Source organism: Bombina bombina, chromosome 3 (assembly GCF_027579735.1).
Source record: "Bombina bombina isolate aBomBom1 chromosome 3, aBomBom1.pri, whole genome shotgun sequence".
In the NCBI taxonomy this organism is placed as follows: Eukaryota; Metazoa; Chordata; class Amphibia; order Anura; family Bombinatoridae; genus Bombina; species Bombina bombina.
Genome location: NC_069501.1, coordinates 651,046,056 through 651,067,492, shown reverse-complemented (window position 1 = coordinate 651,067,492; position 21,437 = coordinate 651,046,056). Strand labels below are relative to the sequence as shown.

The window sequence follows — 21,437 nt, the reverse complement described above, 5'->3', positions numbered from 1 at the left end:
AAGGAGCGAAAGCATCAACAAGGAATTGGAATAATTGTGCTTTATACAAAAAAATCATAACCACCACAAAAAAGGGTGGGCCTCATGGACTCTTGCCAATATGAAAGAAATGAATTTATCAGGTAAGTTCTTACATAAATTATGTTTTCTTTCATGTATTTGGCAAGAGTCCATGAGCTAGTGACGTATGGGATAGCAAATACCCAAGATGTGGAACTCCACGCAAGAGTCATTAGAGAAGGAAGGATAAAAATAAAGACAGCCAATTCCGCTGAAAAAAGAATCCACAACCCAAATCAAAAAGTTTTAATCTTTAAAATGAAAAAAACCCTGAAATTATAAGCAGAAGAATCAAACTGAAACAGCTGCCTGAAGAACTTTTCTACCAAAAACTGCTTCTGAAGAAGAGAAAACATCAAAATGGTAGAATTTAGTAAAAGTATGCAAAGAAGACCAAGTTGCTGCTTTGCAAATCTGATCAACAGAAGCTTCATTCTTAAAAGCCCAGGAAGTAGAAACTGACCTAGTAGAATGAGTCGTAAACCCATGAGGCGGGGATTTACCCGACTCCAAATAAGCATGATGAATCAAAAGCTTTAACCAAGAAGCCAAAGAAATGGCAGAAGCTTTCTGACCTTTCCTAGAACCAGAAAAGATAACAAATAGACTAGAAGTCTTTCTGAAATCTTTAGTAGCTTCAACATAATATTTCAAAGCTCTTACCACATCCAAAGAATGCAAAGATCTTTCCAAAGAATTCTTAGGATTAGGACACAACGAAGGGACAACAATTTCTCTACTAATGTTGTTGGAATTCACAACCTTAGGTAAAAATTTAAATGAAGTCCGCAAAACCGCCTTATCCTGATGAAAAATCAGAAAAGGAGACTCACAAGAAAGAGCAGATAATTCAGAAACTCTTCTAGCAGAAGAGATAGCCAAAAGAAACAATACTTTCAAAGAAAGTAATTTAATGTCCAGAGAATGCATAGGCTCAAACGGAGGAGCCTGTAAAGCTCTCAAAACCAAAGACTCCAAGGAGGAGAGATTGACTTAATGACAGGCTTGATACGAACCAAAGCCTGTACAAAACAACGAATTTCAGGAAGATTAGCAATTTTTCTGTGAAACAGAACAGAAAGAGCAGACATTTGTCCTTTCAAGGAACTTGCAGACAAACCCTTATCCAAACCATCCTGAAGAAACTGTAAAATTCTAGGAATTCTAAAAGAATGCCAAGAGAACTTATGAGAAGAACACCATAAAATGTAAGTCTTCCAAGCTCAATAATAAATCTTTCTAGACACAGATTTACGAGCCTGCAACATAGTATTGATCACTGTGTCAGAGAAACCTCTATGACTGAGCACTAAGCGTTCAATCTCCATACCTTCAAATTTAATGATTTGAGATCCTGATGGAAAAACGGGCCTTGAGATAGAAGGTCTGGCTTTAACAGAAGTGGCCAAGGTTGGCAACTGGACATCCAAACAAGATCCGCATACCAAAACCTGTGTGGCCATGCTGAGCCACCAGCAGTACAAACGAACGCTCCATTATGATTTTGGAAATCACTCTTGGAAGAAGAACTAGAGGCGGAAAGATATAAGCAGGTTGATAATTCCAAGGAAGTGACAACGCATCCACTGCTTCCGCCTGAGGATCCCTGGACCTGGACAGATACCTGGGAAGTTTCCTGTTTAGATGAGAAGCCATCAGATCTATTTCTGGAAGCCCCCATATCTGAACAATCTGAAGAAACACATCTGGGTGAAGAGACCATTCTCCTGGATGTAAAGTCTGGCGACTGAGATAATCCGCTTCCCAATTGTCTATACCTGGGATATGGACCGCAGAGATTAGACAGGAGCTGGATTCCGCCCATGCAAGTATCCGAGATACTTCTTTCATAGCTTGAGGACTGTGAGTCCCACCTTGATAATTGACATACGCCACGATTGTGACATTGTCTGTCTCAAAACAAATAAATGGTTCTCTCTTCAGAAGAGGCCAGAACTGAAGAGCTCTGAGAATCGCACAGAGTTCCAAAATATTGATTGGTAATCTTGCCTCTTGAGATTTCCAAACCCCCTGCGCTGTCAAAGATCCCCAGACAGCTCCCCAACCTGAAAGACTCGCATCTGTTGAAATCACAGTCCAGGTTGGATGAAGAAAAGAGGCCCCCTGAACAAAACGGTGGTGATCTAACCACCAAGTCAGAGATAGTTGAGTATTGGGATTTAAGGATATCAATTTTGATATCTTTGTATAATCCCTGCACCATAGGTTCAGCATACAAAGCTGAAGAGGTCTCATGTGAAAACGAGCAAAGGGGATCACGTCCGATGCTGCAGTCATGAGACCTAAAACTTCCATGCACATAGCTACTGAAGGGAATGACTGAAACTGAAGGTTCTGACAAGCTGAAACCAATTTCAGACGTCTTTTGTCTGTTAGTGACAAAGTCATGGATACTGAATCTATTTGGAATCCTAAAAAGGTTAATCTTGTCTGAGGAATCAAGGAACTTTTTGGTAAATTGATCCTCCAACCATGTCTTTGAACAAACAACACTAATTGATTTGTGTGAGATTCTGCAGAATGTAAAGACTGAGCAAGTACCAAGATATCGTCCGAATAAGGAAACACCGCAATACCCCGCTCTCTGATTACAGAGAGAAGGGCACCGAGAACCTTTGAGAAGATCCTTGGAGCTGTTGCTAGGCCAAAAGGAAGAGCAACAAATTGGTAATGCTTGTCTAGAAAAGAAAATCTCAGGAACTGATAGTGATCTGGATGAATTCGAATATGAAGATAAGCATCCTGTAAGTCTATTGTGGACATATAATGCCCTTGCAGAACAAAAGGCAGAATAGTCCTTATAGTCCCCATTTTGAATGTTGGTATTCTTACATAACGATTCAAACTTTTTAGATCCAGAACTGGTCTGAAAGAATTCTCTTTCTTTGGTACAATGAACAGATTTGAATAAAACCCCAGACCCCGTTCTAGATATGGAACTGGCACAATTACCCCAGATGACTCCAGGTCCGAAACACACTTCAGGAAAGCCTGAACCTTTACTGGGTTCACTGGAATGCGTGAGAGAAAGAACCTTCTCACAGGCGGTCTTACCTTGAAACCTATTCTGTATCCATGAGAAACAATGTTCTGAATCCAATGATTTTGAATTGAATTGATCCAAACATCTTTGAAAAATCGTAGTCTGCCCCCTACCAGCTGTGCTGGAATGAGGGCCGCACCTTCATGCGGACTTGGGGGCTGGTTTTGATTTTCTAAAAGGCTTGGATTTATTCCAGACTGGAGAAGGTTTCCAATTGGAAACCGTTCATTTAGGGGAAGGGTCAGGCTTCTGTAAATTTATCTGACGAAAGGAACGAAAACGGTTAGCAGCCCTAAATTTACCCTTAGATTTTTTATCCTGAGGCAAAAAAGCTCCCTTCCCCCCAGTGACAGTTGAAATTATAGAATCCAACTGAGAACCAAACAATTTATTACCTTGGAAAGAAAGAGATAGCAACGTTGACTTAGAAGTCATATCCGCATTCCAGGACTTAAGCCATAAAGCTCTTCTAGCTAAAATAGCTAAAGACATATATCTGACATCAATTCTAATGATATCAAAAATGGCATCACAAATGAAATTATTAGCATGTTGAAGTAGCTTAACAATGCTATATACATTATGATCTGGTACTTGTTGCGCTAAAGCCTCCAACCAAAAAGTTGAAGCCGCAGCAACATCAGCCAAAGACATAGCAGGTCTAAGAAGATTACCTGAACATAAATAAGCCTTCCTTAGATAAGATTCAAGCTTCCTATCTAAAGGATCTTTAAAAGAAGTACTATCTGCCGTAGGAATAGTAGTACGTTTAGCAAGAGTAGAGATAGCCCCATCATCTTTTGGGATTTTTTTCCCAAAACTCCAATCTATCAGACGGCAAAGGGTACAGTCTCTTAAACCTTAAAGAAGGAGTAAATGAAGTACCCAAACGATTCCATTCCCTAGAAATTACATCTGAAATAGCATCAGGAACTGAAAAAACCTCTGGAATAACTACATGAGGTTTAAAAAAACGAATTTAAACGTTTACTGGTTTTAATATCAAGAGGACTAGACTCCTCCCTATCCAATGCAATCAACACCTCTTTTAAAGAACGAATAAACTCCATTTTAAATAAATATGAAGATTTGTCAGTGTCAATATCTGAGGCAGAATCTTCTGAACCAGATAGATCCTCATCAGAGATAGATAAATCAGAACGCTGGCGGTCATTTAAAAATTCATCTAATTTATGAGAAGTTTTAAAAGACCTTTTACGTTTATTAGAAGGAGGTATAACAGACAGGGCCTTCTGAATAGAATTAGAAACAAATTCTCTCACATTACCAGGAATATCCTGAACATTAGATGTTGAAGGAACAACAACAGGTAATGGACTACTACTAATGGAAATATTGTCTGCTTTTGAACGTTTATCATGACAACTAACACAAACTACAGCCGGAGGAACAGTTACCACAAGTTTACAACAAGTGCACTTAGCTTTGGTAGAACCAACATCAGGCAGCAGCATTCCAGAAGTATATTCTGATACAGGGTCAGATTGAGACATCTTGCAATATGTAATAGAAAAAAACAACATATAAAGCAAAATTATCAAATTCCTTAAATGACAGTTTCAGGAATGGGAAAAAATGCGAACAGAATAAGCCTCTGGAAACCAGAAGCAAAAAGAAACAAAGACTTAAATAATGTCTGCAACAAACACGAGCGTCATAGATGACGCAACTACGTGAAAACTCTCGGCGCCAACTAAGACGCCGGAAATGACATCATAACGTCAACAAACGTAATTCTCGCGCCAAAAAAGTCTCGCGCCAAAAATGACGCAATCAATTATAGCATTTTTTGCTCCCGCGAGCCTAACAGCCCACAATTTAGAAAGAAAAGTCAATTTGAAAAATTTTCAGGTAAGAAAAAAATGTATTCATATGCATTTTTCTAAATGAAACTGACAGTCTGTAAGAAGGAAATATACTGATTAACCTGAATCATGGCAAATACAAGTATAAAACATATATTTAGAACTTTACATATAAAGTGCCAAACCATAGCTGAGAGTGTCATAACTAAAATAAGACATACTTACCAAAAGAAACTCATCTACATATAGCAGATAGCCAAACCAGTACTGAAACGAGAATCAGCAGAGGTAATGGTATATAAGAGTATATCGTCGATCTGAAGAGGGAGGTAGGAGATGAATCTCTACGACCGAAAACAGAGAACCTATGAAATAGATCCCCGTTAGGATGACCATTGCATTCAATAGGCAATACTTCCTTCACATCCCTCTGTCATTCACTGCACTCTGAGAGGAAAACTGGGCTTCAGCATGCTGCGAAGCGCATATCAACGTAGAATCTAGCACAAACTTACTTCACCACCTCCATAGGAGGCAAAGTTTGTAAAACTGAATTGTGGGTGTGGTGGGGGGGGGGGTATATTTATAGGCGTTTTGAGTTTTGGGAAACTTTGCCCCTCCTGGTAGGAATGTATATCCCATACGTCACTAGCTCATGGACTCTTGCCAATTACATGAAAGAAACATCTCACACATGTCGGAGCATAATCAAATAAATGTATGTGATTAATCCCCACTGTTCAATAATCCCCCTCAGGAGATATTAACCCTTGATTCCATACAGATAAAAGGAGCCACACTGTGACCCTGTCTTCTGGCGTTATCATATGTGTAAAAAATGAAACAAGTTTACCGGAATCTATGCCGTGGAACAGAAACACAGCTTCTCAAGTTTGACAGTCTTGTAGCATCGCTCCTGACATGGACTTGAGTGATGGAAGCAGGCAGTGAAACTTGTCAACACTGATTGCTTAGGAGCTGTGAATATGAGTCTGGATGGGTTTGCAGAAAGATTCTCCCTGTATCTCCAGACTCTAACATTCATCAATGCTCTCACTGAGAGGCTAACAAGACTACTTTAAACTCCAGTCCCATTTCGAAGGGTAGATACCCTTCATAAGGAACTACACTGAATCTTCTGACACTTCTCTGCCAACCTCCTGTGACGAAAGGCAAAGAATGACTGGGATATGAGGGAAGTAGGGGGGTATTTAAGCCTTTGGCTGGGGTGTCTTTGCCTCCTCCTGGTGGCCAGGTTCAGTATTTCCCAACAGTAAGGAATGATGCCGTGGCTCTCCTCATATTAAGAAGGAAAATACCATTTTACTGTGTTCAATTCAGAAAATGTTTTTCCCTTTGGTTTAGGCAAAATGATTCGTTTTCCTACACCTTGGGTTTAGGAAAAGAAGTGTAAGAAGTTTTTTCTTTGAATTTATACCCTATAGGTTTTCATTTTTTTATTGTACCTTTTGATAATTCAAGTAAGTAAACCAAAAAATATGTCTTGCACCTGTCATAACATGATTTGCATTGGTTCCTGTAGAATTGGCAGTGGTACAGATAACGACACTCAGAGCCCATACTTAACCTTATTTTAACAATATTGCAAGCACCTTCAATAGTATATTTTGGTAATTGTGAACTGAAGCTAATTAAACTGCCATGTATTTTTTTTTTTTTTTTTTAAAAGTACAATATTTTAATATTATTTAATATAACTGGGCAAATCAATAGAACCAGTAAGAATTTATCCTTGATACTAAGGGAGTGTGCTTATATATACACATTTAAAAAATATTTAGGATTAAGAAAGAAAAATATTTTGGGTCAAAGACTCATGGTGTTAATCCAAAGCTGACCCAGAGAAAGAGAAAAACAGTTAATGCATTCCTTGATTATAATAAATTCAGGATGTACTTACTTTGGCAGATTACCAGAGAGAATTTTCCATGCATATTCCCGTAGGTACTTCTGGAATATTGTGCTGAGGGCAATCATCGGTTCCCCAGTGCTGAGCTGGGAGCACTGCACCATGCATTTCTTGTAATAGACAAAGAGGTCCGCACAACTTGGAAGAACTGCTCCTGCATCCTCTGACGTGGACTTTGGTGGGCCCTGAGCCTTAAAATCTCCAACAAAGCGGTCAATTAACTCACCCAGATTTCTACATAAAAGAGACAATACAGTCTAGAAACCTTTTTGGTTATGTACATAAGGCAGATTTGCTACGTTAATGACAATAGAACATGTTCTTGCATCTAAAAACATAAAAATACTATGTTAGCTTTCCTTCATTTAGTGTAAAATGTTAATTATTATAGAATAATTCTTTGTTCATTTTAAAAATTTAAAGGGACAGTCTACAATAGAATTGTTATTGTTTTAAAAGATAGATAATCCCTTTATTACCCATTCCCCAGTTTTGCATAACCAACACAGCTATATTAATATACTTTTTACCTCTGTGATTACTTTGTATCTAAGCATCTTCTGACAGCCCCCTGATCACATGACATTGTATTTATTATCTATTGACTTGCATTTAGTACTTAACTCTTAAATAACTCCTCGGGTGTGAACACAATGTTATCTATATGGCCCACATGAACTAGGAGTCTCCTGTTGTGAAAATAAAATAAAAAAAGCATGTAAAAAGAGGCTGTCTGTAGTGGCTTAGAAACAGGCAGAAATTTAGAGGTTTAAATGTTATAAAGTATATTAATATAACTGTTAGTTGTGCAAAGCTGGGGAATGGGTAGTAAAGGTTTAAACTATCTTTTTAAACAATAAAAATTTTAGTGTAGACTGTCCCTTTAAATACAAGTCTGGAACGTAAATTAACCATTTCCGTATTTCTTGATACATGATATGCAATGTCATTTCTTCTGGAAAAAACTTTACTACCCGTACACAATTTTGTTTAGGAACTCCAACTTTCACAAAAGAAGATCTTGAGTGCTAGACATAACTGTAGATAAAGACACACATTTCTGATATGCACATGGATAAAGGGGATTTCATGTATCACTATTTAATTTTTGTCATGAAAAACACTTAATGTTTTTTTACCAATTTTACCTGCTGCAGCACAATAACTATTTTGTATTGCCCCATGGCTCTATATTGTCATGCAAAGAATTTGGCTGCTCACTTTCCACAGTGTCATTTTTTTGTGTGACATGGACTTGCTGCACAATTAATAAAATACATGTAAATTCATGACACATTTTAGTGCCGCATTTTATATTAAACATGCTTTCTAAAATACACAGGCTAAATATGGCAGTTATTAGACGAAAGTAACTAAAACGTGTGAAATATTTAAAGCTTACCTCCCATATTCCCTGGAACTAGGGTTGCCACCTCAGTTATGTTTTCCTGGACACTTATGAGTTATACATACTGCACGGTGTGCAGGGAGGAACATGAATTTCAACCCTGGAAAGCACACAAATAGTGACACTGAACAGCACTATTCATATGTTCCCCTCTGCACACCCTGCAGCATGTATAACTCATAAGTGGTACAGGAAAACATGGCCGAGATGGCAACTCTATCTGGAACCTGTGCAACTGACATCATTTGGGACTTAAATTAAGTGGTTTGAGGATTGGTCAGTTTCAGTAACCCTGCCTTATCTTTATCCAATAAGGCTCCCACACTGGGCACATGTAAGTCAACACCTCAGAAAATTAATATTAATTTTCAAGGAACTGACTTACCCAGATCAATATAATAATGTAGAAAATTTAAAAGTTGCAAAACTGATAAAGAACTCCAAGGAAGCTTCATCCTCAAACTGTTTAGAGAAAATAGTCTAAATATACACTGCATGGCCAAACGTATGTAGACACCCCGACTAATTATTGAGTTCAGGTGTTTCAGCCGCACCAGTTGCTAACAGGTACAGAAAATCCAGCACTTAGCCATGACATTTCCATAGACAAACATTAGCTGTACAATAAGTCATACTGAAAAGCTTAGTGACAGTAAATGTGGCACTGTCATAGGATACCACGTTAGCCACAAGTTGGTTTGTGAAATGTCTGCCCTACTCTATCTTCCAACTGGGTGCTATTGTTGTGAACTAGAATTGTCTATGTACAACAACAGCCCAACCTCAAAGTAGTAGACCATGAAAACTCAGAGTTTTGGATTTTTTGATTGGGATGTCATACACGCTCAAATAGGCGTGATGGTCAGGTGTCTACATACTATTGCCAATATTTTGTACCTAAGTATTAGCTGTAACTACTTTAGTAATATGCAAAAGAATAGCAAAAGCTTGTTAAAAACTTATGCTTCAAAATAAAAGCATTAAAAACAAAGTTGTCACAGCCTCTCCATGAAATCCTTTTCAAGAAATGGATTCTGCATCAAAAAGATTGGAATTATTTACAGTCATGCAGGCCAGGTCCAAAAACAAGTTCACAAAACTAGGACAAAGAATACAACTGGCAGAAAGACAACATCTACTCTAAGGGGTCGATTTATAAAGGCTTTGCAAGCCTTTCGACCCACTACGGCTGTAGGTTCTCACAAGAGAACCTGCACGCCGTATTTAACAAGCAGCGGTCAACAGACCGCTGCTTCCCTAATCTTTTGCCACCTCTAAAGTGGTGAAATTCAATCTCCGCGGTCTAGTCCGACCGGGAAAATTGACAGCTCCTGCCCACGCGAGATTGGCTGTGTGCGGGCTAGGGGCGGTATTGCACGTGAGGGCAAAATAGCGCTCATGTGCAATGCTTAATTCCACCAGGAATGTGCGCCCTTGTCTGCCTCAGCTTGATAAATCACCCCCTAACTCTCCAAATTCATGAAGATCATTTTTTTTTTCTGGCACTCTGCAATAATTATGCTTATAACTGACTCAGTCCTGGAACTACCTGATCTACAGGTTCCTGAAGAACATCTAAAGAGGCTCTCAATTTCAAAGAACCTGGGAAATCTAAAATAGAAAGAACTTTGAAGGAGGAAAAATTATTAAATTTAAAAATGTATCCTAAAAACACGTTAGCTAAAGAAGGTTTTCTGACAAAAACTCTCAAATTAAAAACATAGAGACTGAGTTGAAATTGCTTAAATATAAGGCTTTCTTGAGATTAATGAAACTCCGTTGCAAGATTTACAATTTTATACTTTAAAGAGCATTTTCAAGCTCCAGTGCAGTTTCATGAAAAACTAAATTTATGCTTACCTGATAAATTACTTTCTTTTACGATATGACGAGTCCACGGATTTCATCCTTACTTGTGGGATATTAACCTCCTGCTAACAGGAAATGGCAAAGAGAACCACAGCAAAGCTGTATATATAGCCCCTCCCTTCCCCTCCAGTCATTCGGCCGAAGGTTATAGGAAGAGAAAAGGAAAGGCTAAAAAGGTGCAGAGGTGACTGAAGTTTACAAAAAATATAAAGAAAAACTGTCTTAAAAAGAACAGGGTGGGCCGTGGACTCGTCATATCGTAAAAGAAAGTAATTTATCAGGTAAGCATAAATTTAGTTTTCTTTTACAAAGATATGACGAGTTCACGGATTTCATCCTTACTTGTGGGAAACCAATACCAAAGCAATAGGACACGGATGAAAGGGAAGGACAAGACAGGAACCTAAACGTAAGGCACCACTGCTTGAAGAACCTTTCTCCCAAAGATAGCCTCAGAAGAAGCAAAAGTGTGGACGACCAAGTCGCAGCCTTACAAATCTGTTCAACAGATGCATCGTTTTTAAAAGCCCATGTGGAAGCCACAGCCCTAGTAGAAAGAGCCGTAATTCTTTCAGGAGGCTGCTGTCCAGCAGTCTCATATGCCAGGCGGATGATACTTCTCAGCCAAAAATAAAGAGAGGTAGCCGTAGCTTTCTGACCCCTACGCTTTCCAGAATAAACAATGAATAATGAAGATGATTGATGGAAATCCTTAGTTGCCTGTAAGTAAAACTTTAAGGCACGGACCATGTCCAAGTTATGTAACATACGCTCCTTCTTAGAAGAAGGATTAGGACACAAGGAAGATTAATATTCTTATTCGAAACAACCTTAGGAAGAAAACCAGGTTTGGTACATAAAACCACCTTATCAGAATGAAATATGAGATAAGGCGAATCACACTGTAACGCTGAAAGCTCAGAAACTCTTCGAGCAGAAGAAATAGCAACCAAAAACAGAACTTTCCAAGATAATAGTTTAATATCTATGGAATGCATAGGTTCAAACGGAACCCCTTGAAGAACTCGAAGAACTAAATTCAAACTCCAGGGAGGAGTAATAGGTCTAAATACAGGCTTAATCTTAGATAGAGCCTGACAAAAAGACTGAACATCTGGTACATTTGTCAAACGTTTGTGAAACAGAATTGACAAAGCTGAAATTTGTCCCTTTAAGGAACTCGTTGATAACCCTTTCTCCAATCCTTCTTGGAGAAAAGACAGAATCCTGGGAATCCTAACTTTACTCCATGAGTAACCCTTAGATTCACACCAAAAAAGATATTTACGCCATATCTTATGATATATTTTTCTAGTGACAGGCTTTCTAGCCTGTATCAAAGTATTGATAACCGAATCAGAGAATCCTCTCTTCGATAAAATCAAGCGTTCAATCTCCACGCAGTCAGCTGCAGAGAAATTAGATTTGGATGTTGGAAAGGACCTTGAATGAGAAGGTCCTGTCTCAATGGAAGTTTCCACAGTGGCAGAGAGGACATGTCCACTAGATCCGCATACCAAGTCCTGCGTGGCCACGCAGGCACTATCAGGATCACTGAAGCTCTCTCCTGCTTGATTCGAGCAATCACACGTGGGAGGAGAGGAAACAGCGGAAACACATAAGCTATGCTGAACACCCAAGGCACTGCCAAGGCATCAACCAGTTCGGCCTGAGGATCCCTTGACCGGGATCCGTATCTTGGAAGCTTGGCATTCTGTGTCGGGATGCCATCAAATCCAATTCCGGTCTGCCCCATCTAAGAATCAATGAGGCAAATACCTCCGGGTGAAGTTCCCACTCCCCCGGATGAAAAGTCTATCGACTTAGAAAATCTGCTTCCCAGTTCTCTACTCCTGAGATGTAGATCGCTGACAGATGACAAGAGTGGGCCTCTGCCAAACTGATTATCTTGGATACCTCTATCATCACTAAGGAACTCCTTGTTCCCCCCTGATGATTGACATATGCCACAGTCGTGATGTTGTCCGACTGGAATCTGATGAATTTGGCCGAAACCAACTGAGGCCACGCCTGAAGCGCATTTAATATTGCTCTCAGTTCCAGAATATTGATTGGAAGAAGAGACTCCACCTGAGTCCAAACACCCTGAGCCTTCAGGGAGTTCCAAACTGCACCCCAGCCCAGAAGGCTGGCATCTGTTGTCACTATCACCCACGAGGGTCTGCGTAAACAAGTCCCTTGGGACAGATGATCCAGCGACAACCACCAAAGAAGAGTTTCTGGTCTTTTGATCCAGATTTATCTGAGGAGATAAATCCGCATAATCCCTATTCCACTGTCCGAGCATGCACAGTTGCAGTGGTCTTAGATGAAAGCGAGCAAACGGAACGATGTCCATTGCCGCTACCATTAATCCAATTACTTCCATACACTGAGCCACTGATGGCCGAGGAATGGACTGAAGTGCTCAGCAAGTATTTAGAATCTTTGATTTTCTGACCTCCGTCAGAAATACCTTCATGGCTACCAAGTCTCAGAGTTCCCAAGAAAGGAACCCTTGTCTGTGGAACAAGTGAACTCTTCTCTATGTTCACCTTCCAGCCGTGAGTTCTCAGAAAAGATAACACTGTGTCCGTGTGAGATTTTGTCAGATGATATGTTGACGCCTGAATCAGAATGTCGTCCAGATAAGGCGCCACCGCTATTCCTCGCGGTCTGAGAACCGCCAAAAGAGACACTAGAACCTTTGTGAAGATTCTGGGTGCTGTGGCCAATCCGAAGGGAAGAGCCATGAATTGATAATGTTTGTCCAGAAAGGCAAACCTTAGAAACTGATGATGATCCTTGTGGATAGGAATATGAAGGTAAGCATCCTTCAAGTCCACGGTAGTCATATATTGACCCTCCTGGATCATTGGTAAAATTGTTCGTATAGTCTCCATCTTGAATGCTGGAACTCTTAGAAATTTGTTTAGACACTTGAGATCTAAAAGGGGTCTGAACGTTCCCTCTTTTTAGGGAACCACAAATAGGTTTGAGTAAAACCCCTGTCCCTATTTTGGAACTGGACAAATTACTCCCATAGTAGAAAGGTCATTTACACAGCGGAAGAATGCCTCTCTTTTTATCTGGTTTGCAGATAACTTTGAAAGATGAAATCTCCCTCTTGGGAGAAAGTCCTTGAATTCCAATTGAAAACTATTATATCACTATTGCTAGTGCCCAGGGATCCTAAACATCTCTTGCCCAAGCCTGAGCAAAGAAAGAGAGTCTGCCCCTACTAGATCCAGTCCCGGATCGGGGGCCGCCCCTCCATGCTGTCTTAGGAGCAGGAGCGGGCTTTTTGGATTGTTTACCCTTATTCCAGTTCTGATTAGGTCTCCAGACTGACTTAGATTGGGAAAAATTCCCTTCCTGCTTTGAGGAAGAAGAAGAAGCGGGGGGTCCTCCTTTAAAGTTCCGAAAGGAACGAAAATGATTCTGTTTACCCCTTATCCTGAGGTAGGGCATGGCCTTTACCTCCTGTAATATCAGAAATTATTTCCTTCAATTTTGGCCCAAAAAGGGTCTTACCTTTAAAGGGAATAGCTAAAAGCTTATGTTTTGATGACACATCAGCAGACCAAGATTTGAGCCACAATGTTTTACGTGCTAAAATAGCAAATCCTGCATTTTGTTGCCGCTAATTTTTTGCCAGCTCTGCTGTGGCGCCTACCTGCCCCCAGGGTACTTCGAAACAAGTTTCCAACCCTTCAGACCAGCTACACAGTCCAGGAGCCACCGGAGTAACTGCTTGCTGCTGCTTAGACTGAAGGAAGTGCACATCTGAGCTCGCAAAAATAAGCCCCGCCCCTTAAGGTAAATGCCGGAGTAGGCCCAAACACAACTGCATGGGAATGCAGTTTTGCACCAAAGTTAATGTACACACAGCAAACAACCCCTCAAACCATAAAAAACAAGTTTTGAATGCCAATAATAAAAAATGTTAATACATCGTTTTTTCATTGTCTCCCATGTCATATTACCCAATAAAGTCAACAAATGATATATATATATATATATATATATATATATATATATATAAAATAGGGACTCCAGTAATACCACCAAGTCTCCTCAGAATAAAAAAAGCTGCACATACCTTATTGCTGCTTGTAGCATGAAACCAGTCTCCACACTGAAGATGTCTCATGGTTACCTTCAGAAGTCTTGTGGGAACCAGCATGGATCTTAGTTACAACTGCTAAGATCATCAACCTCAGGGCAGAAATCTTCTTCCATATCCCCCTGAGGAAAATAGTACGCACCGGTACCATTTAAAAAAAAAACTTCTTGATTGAAGAAACTAAAACTAACACCTCACTTTACCATGTCTTCCTAGTATAACACAGGCAAAGAGAATGACTGGAGGTGGAGGGGAAGGGAGGGGCTATATATACAGCTCTGCTGTGGTGCTCTTTGCCACTTCCTGTTAGCAGGAGATTAATATCCCACAAGGATGAAATCCGTGGACTCGTAATATCTTTGTAAAAGAAAATTAGAATGTATGCCCTTAGGCTTGTTCTTAAAATTCTGAGATAATACCTATCTAAGGCATTTCAGAAATAAATATACAGGGAGTGCAGAATTATTAGGCAAGTTGTATTTTTGAGGATTCATTTTATTATTGAACAACAACCATGTTCTCAATGAACCCAAAAAACTCATTAATATCAAAGCTGAATAGTTTTGGAAGTAGTTTTTAGTTTGTTTTTAGTTATAGCTATTTTAGGGGGATATCTGTGTGTGCAAGTGACTATTACTGTGCATAACTTAACAAAAAACAAATATATACCCATTTCAATTATTTATTTTTACCAGTGAAACCAATATAACATCTCAACATTCACAAATATACATTTCTGACATTCAAAAACAAAACAAAAACAAATCAGTGACCAATATAGCCACCTTTCTTTGCAAGGACACTCAAAAGCCTGTCATCCATGGATTCTGTCAGTGTTTTGATCTGTTCACCATCAACATTGCGTGCAGCAGCAACCACAGCCTCCCAGACACTGTTCAGAGAGGTGTACTGTTTTCCCTCCATGTAAATCTCACATTTGATGATGGACCACAGGTTCTCAATGGGGTTCAGATCAGGTGAACAAGGAGGCCATGTCATTAGATTTTCTTCTTTTATACCCTTTCTTGCCAGCCACGCTGTGGAGTACTTGGACGCGTGTGATGGAGCATTGTCCTGCATGAAAATCATGTTTTTCTTGAAGGATGCAGACTTCTTCCTGTACCACTGCTTGAAGAAGGTGTCTTCCAGAAACTGGCAGTAGGACTGGGAGTTGAGCTTGACTCCATCCTCAACCCGAAAAGGCCTCACAAGCTCATCTTTGATGATACCAGCCCAAACCAGTACTCCACCTCCACCTTGCTGGCGTCTGAGTCGGACTGGAGCTCTCTGCCCTTTACCAATCCAGCCACGGGCCCATCCATCTGGCCCATCAAGACTCACTCTCATTTCATCAGTCCATAAAACCTTAGAAAAATCAGTCTTGAGATATTTCTTGGCCCAGTCTTGACGTTTCAGCTTGGGTGTCTTATTCAGTGGTGGTCGTCTTTCAGCCTTTCTTACCTTGGCCATGTCTCTGAGTATTGCACACCTTGTGCTTTTGGGCACTCCAGTGATGTTGCAGCTCTGAAATATGGCCAAACTGGTGGCAAGTGGCATCTTGGCAGCTGCACGCTTGACTTTTCTCAGTTCATGGGCAGTTATTTTGCGCCTTGGTTTTTCCACACACTTTTTGCGACCCTGTTGACTATTTTGAATGAAACGCTTGATTGTTCGATGATCACGCTTCAGAAGCTTTGCAATTTTAAGAGTGCTGCATCCCTCTGCAAGATATCTCACTATTTTTGACTTTTCTGAGCCTGTCAAGTCCTTCTTTTGACCCATTTTGCCAAAGGAAAGGAAGTTGCCTAATAATTATGCACACCTGATATAGGGTGTTGATGTCATTAGACCACACCCCTTCTCATTACAGAGATGCACATCACCTAATATGCTTAATTGGTAGTAGGCTTTCGAGCCTATACAGCTTGGAGTAAGACAACATGCATAAAGAGGATGATGTGGTCAAAATACTCATTTGCCTAATAATTCTGCACTCCCTGTATTTAGAGCTATAATCAGAACTCCAAATATATTTCACTATAACGATTTGCGTATATTTGCAGCAAATACTGTAGTTTTAGCAAGCAAATCCAAAATAATCACAAAAATGACAGACTGCCCCCTTATTTCAGTGTTTTTGACAGACTTGCATTTTAGCCAATCAGTGCTGACTCCTATATAACTCAACAGAAGTGAGCACAATGTTATCCTTATGGCACACATTAACTAGCGCTGTATAGCTGTGAAAAACATTAAAATGCATTGAGATAAGAGTTGACCTTCAAGGGCTTAGAAATTAGCATATGAGCCTACCGCCTACCTATGTTTAGCTTTCAACAAAGAATACCAAGAGAGCAAAGAAAAAGTAAATTGTAAAGTTGTTTAAAATTGCATTCCATATCTGAATCATGAAAGTTTAATTTTAACTAGACATGTAAATAAAAAAAATATATATATACAAACACAAATATTTATAAGTGGTGTAGTGGATTTCATGAGCACAATTTTAGTTATGTTTACTGTGTGAGGAACCACTTTTTGGGATAATTTTTCATGTATTTATATTTAATTTGACCTAAAGACCATACAGTAAACTGAACCTAAGACAAGAAGATTTTTTGGAAAAAGGAGGTATGACTTTCTATAAAGATACCCAGCATATAAATCACTATGAACCAATCAACAGAGGCAGTCCCACAACCCTGCCAGTCACAGGTTGTGTTTAGCTCAGGAGCTGCAGCTCCTGACAGGACTTAACTTAAAGGGACATGAAACCCCAAAAAATTATTTCAAGATTCAAATAGATCATAACATTTTAAACAACCTTCAAATTCACTGACTTGTTATTAAACATGCTTCATTCTCTTGGTATCCATTGTTGAAAAACATATCTAGATAGGCTAAGGAGCTGAGAGCTAGCTGTTGATTGGTGGCTGCATATATATGCTTATTGTCATTGGCTCACCACTGTCTTCAGCTAACTCCCAGTAATGCATTGCTGCTCCTTCAATAAAAGATAAAAGGACAATGAAGCAAATGGAATTTGAAAGCTGTTTAAAATGGTAAGTTCTATCTTAGGTTTCATGTCCCTTTAAGTGTTTTTGCAGGAGTTTAAACACAAATAATTCCATGCCAAGTAGAGCAAAAATTAAATGAGTGCTACTAATGAAGTAGAGCATATCACTAACTTTTACATTACAATGTCCCTTTATAGAACACAAGTCGAGTATGAGAGAAATCTCCATTTTACTAAATCTCATAAATGTACATTTTCCAAGCAGGATATGTAATTCTACAGTTTCAGTAAAGACTCTTGCTGATGACAGAAGGAAGAGAGAAGCAAATTAAAGTCTTAAACATTGGCATTCAAAAGTCTTGCACAGCAAAGAGAAATCATACAGTGGTATATCAGGCACCACATGGTAAAAATAACTGAATTGCACATATAACTGTAAAAGGATAGCTTAAAAAAAAATAAAAAATTTTTTTTTTAAAATCTGAGCAACATATGCTCTTGCCATGAAAAGCTCAATAATAATAGATCCCATAATTTGCAACACAGCTGAACAAGCATGAATTTAAAGGATTCATTTTCCGCAAGCACCAACAAAACCAAAGCCCTAGTCTGGAAAAGAAACAAATTCAATATTTTGTTCTTTATGGAACACATTTTGTTAATAACTACATGGAGCATGTGCTCTGAAAAACAGGAAAAAATGTCTACATTAATGAGGAACGGAGAGGTTTATGTTATTTCTCTTGTGAAGTGATTATGTGACTCAGCTGCATGATATGGAGGCCGAAAAAAACGTTTTACCATGTGACTTCTTCGCATATAAAGTTCTAATTTGTGTATTAAAATATAGTGGTGTAAGACAACTGTACCAGGGACAAGTGTCTATGCACTAGGCCAGAGCAGAAAGTAAATAATGTACCCAATCATGTTTGTCAGGTTCTTGGCTCCTTTTAAGGTTTGTCATTTTAATTTCCTTTAATGAACAAAAGAAAATTCATAATTTCTCAAAATCTGCATGACTAACATATTTCCTGTATCCATTTAAAATGAAATACTTTAAAGTCATGGTTAATTGTACAGACCATTAGCACATCTAGGCAAGTATCCCTGTTACCAATGCCCAAGAGAACTCTGGGTAAGGTATGTAAATTAGATATACAATATATCATGCTTTTTGCCTCCAGCACTGTGTTTAACCACAGCGATCCCCCTTTATGGGGTAGGTGCTGCATAAAAAAAAACACTTCTGGACAGCTCTTTTGAGTTTTGGGAATACTTGCCTAGATGTGCTAATTGTCTATAAAATAATGCTATGGCACTTAACCTTTTCCAGACGTTAGGACATTCCATGCTGTCCTAACTGTGCTGGGCTTTAGGACGGCATGAAACATCCTAGCCATTTGGCTGTACTGAAACCAACAACGCTTACTGAATAGGATAGGGTCATGCCTAGCGTTGTGACCCATTGACCCAATCCCATCATTTAAATCTCGCGATCACATGATTTCAATTTATTTACATCGTTGGAACGTTGTTCCGATGTAGACAAATTAAACCTGGCATGAAAGGGTTAATGAAATACCCTGAAATATTTGAGTAGGTGCAAAAGGACACTATTTGGAATGAAGACTCTTCTGCACTGTGGATGTATTTCCAATTGTAATGTTGCAAGCTAAATCAGTTCTGCATATGATATCAAAACCATACAAAAGAAAACTAGTACTGTATTATATAAAAAAAATCATAAGAGAAAAAACAAGTTATTTATCTAAAGGGTGAACAAGCCACTTTAATTTCCACAAACAAACCATAAAAATGATATTAGTGATGATTCAACAACCTCTATAGAACTATAGATTTGTTCATTATACACAGCTTTAAATCTTTTTTACATGCAGAAGTAAATTAACCACTTGATTTATTGACAACAGTGTATTCAGTCCTTGGTCATAACAGACTTATAGGGCAAATGAAGGGGTTAAAGCACTGTTGCTTAACACACTAATAGCAGTAAAAAAAATAGCCGATTAGTGCAGTAGAAAAAATAAGCTCAGCAGGGCTTAAAAATCCTGATGCCAGAACAAAAGTTTGACATTGAACCTTTTATCTGAAAGGTCTGTGGCCCTTCAAGCCTAATGGGGCAGAAATATATTTACTACACATTCTGTGTGAATATGCATTTCCCTTATGTTTTAGATAGCCAAAGTGTGTGACTGCAAGAAACTTTCCCCTGTTATAAGCCTACAATCATGACAATAACCATACCTCTAGCTGCTTCCTCTGATACAGCGCCTTAGAATCACCCACACCTTCCTATATGCGTTTTGCTTTTGTGCTTCTTATCTAAATTGGAATTTAGCTCTTAAAGGGAAGGACACTTACATTTGGTTTTTTTGTTACTTTATTTTTATTTGTTCATTTTTGTGTTTTGTAGTTATTATTGGCATTTTGACTACCAACAACATATCATCTTATATCACTGATGGATATGATCAGATTTGTGTGTTTTTCTTACTTATTTTGGTTATTTACTTTAATTTTAGGCATTTTTATTATGCCAAAGTGTAGGCACTTGAAGGGATATTTTGTATGCTGCAATTTAATTGCATAGGTACTAGTGGCTGCAAATTTTCAAGATTGCACTTAATATTTACAAGCAGTAAAAACATATTTAGCACGTACAACATTAGCTGGAAAAAGTTGCTTTACTGGATGAAAAGTTTCTTCATTTCCCTGCACACATTGTGTAATAGACAATAAATGTTATTTTTTTTACTAGAAGGGACATTAAAGTCAAAATTAAACTTGCATGATTCAGACAGAACATGCTATGTTAAAACACTTTTAAAAACAATTCTATTAATCAAATTTACTTTGTACTTGGTATTCTTTGTTGAAAAGCATATCCTCAGCAGCAGCACAACTAGGAACTAGCTGGTGACTAAACATGTTTATTTCTTGTCATTGTCTCACCAGATGTGTTCATCTAGCCCCCAGTAACACATAGCTGCTCTGGAGCTGACTTTAACTATGTGTTTAACCCTTTTGCAGGGATTAAACAGATATATGCAAGCAATAGGGTAATAATAACATTTTTATTTTATTTATTTTTTTGGCACTTGTTTGCTCCTTTAAGCACTGGCTACATAATGAATGTGACATTTTTTTTTTTAATACACAGGTATAAATGGAGAAAATATGTTTATGGTACAATTATGTTAACAATCTGGGCACAAGTTGGAATGTTATTCTAACTTGCCTTACTTCTCATTCTTTAGCCTTATGCTAATGGTGCAAATTCTTTCAACTTTAGGGTGGCTGCAAGGCAAATACACTAATGGAAAACATTTCTGATTAAGTGGAAAGCAGGAAAATGAAATGAATTTCAATTTAAAATCAAGACAGGGTGCGTCAGGATTACGGAAAACTGGAATGATATTGGCTGGCAAGAAAATGGAGAGACCCCTGACAGTTTTGGCTCCACACAGTAGCTTACTGTAAGAACTATTTAGGCCTTCGAGGCACCGGATCCACTTAGCATGGTTGGTAAAAGCAGAAGAGTCCGTGTATCATAAAAAAAAAATCATACACAAAAGATTTATTATAGCTGCATGAGACATTTTACAGCCAAGTACAACAACTAAAGTATTGTTTCATAAAAAGCAGCTATACACCTTTGTATAGTAACTGCTTCTAAATTCATGCATAGGAAATTCAATTGCATTTAATCCAAGTCATAAATATAATAAACTGCAAAACGTTTCAATGAAAACAGGTGGCAAAACTCCAGAACACAAAGTAATACAACAGATATAAAAGAATCAAACATATTTCAATCAATGGTTGAATAAGCTGAAATAATAGAATTAGAGGTATGCACATGTTAAAGCCAGCACTTGTGAGAAGAATATAGCAGCTATTTCTGATATGCAGACTAAAGATGTTATTAAAGTCTCTTAATAATGCCTAAGCATACAAAAAAAGCCTTATTTTAAACACTGGGAGACAAGCACTTTGTACACATGTTCAGTGCCAATCTCGGAGGCTTAGACAGGTGCTAACTGGTATACAAGTACCATGTACCTGCTTGACTGTCCATAAAGCTTGTGTATGGCAGCTAGATTATCAATCAAAGACT

The 21,437-nt window shown here is 38.6% G+C and overlaps 1 protein-coding gene across 1 annotated transcript in view; it reads right to left on the bottom strand.

Moving 5' to 3' along the window:
• Positions 1-21,437, bottom strand: part of VPS53 (VPS53 subunit of GARP complex) — an 833,787-nt gene that overhangs the window by 243,605 nt on the left and 568,745 nt on the right. The window contains exon 14 of the mRNA XM_053707376.1: positions 6,872-7,114. Within this exon, the coding sequence (XP_053563351.1) occupies positions 6,872-7,114 (243 nt within the window). The remainder of the gene's footprint in view (positions 1-6,871; positions 7,115-21,437) is intronic.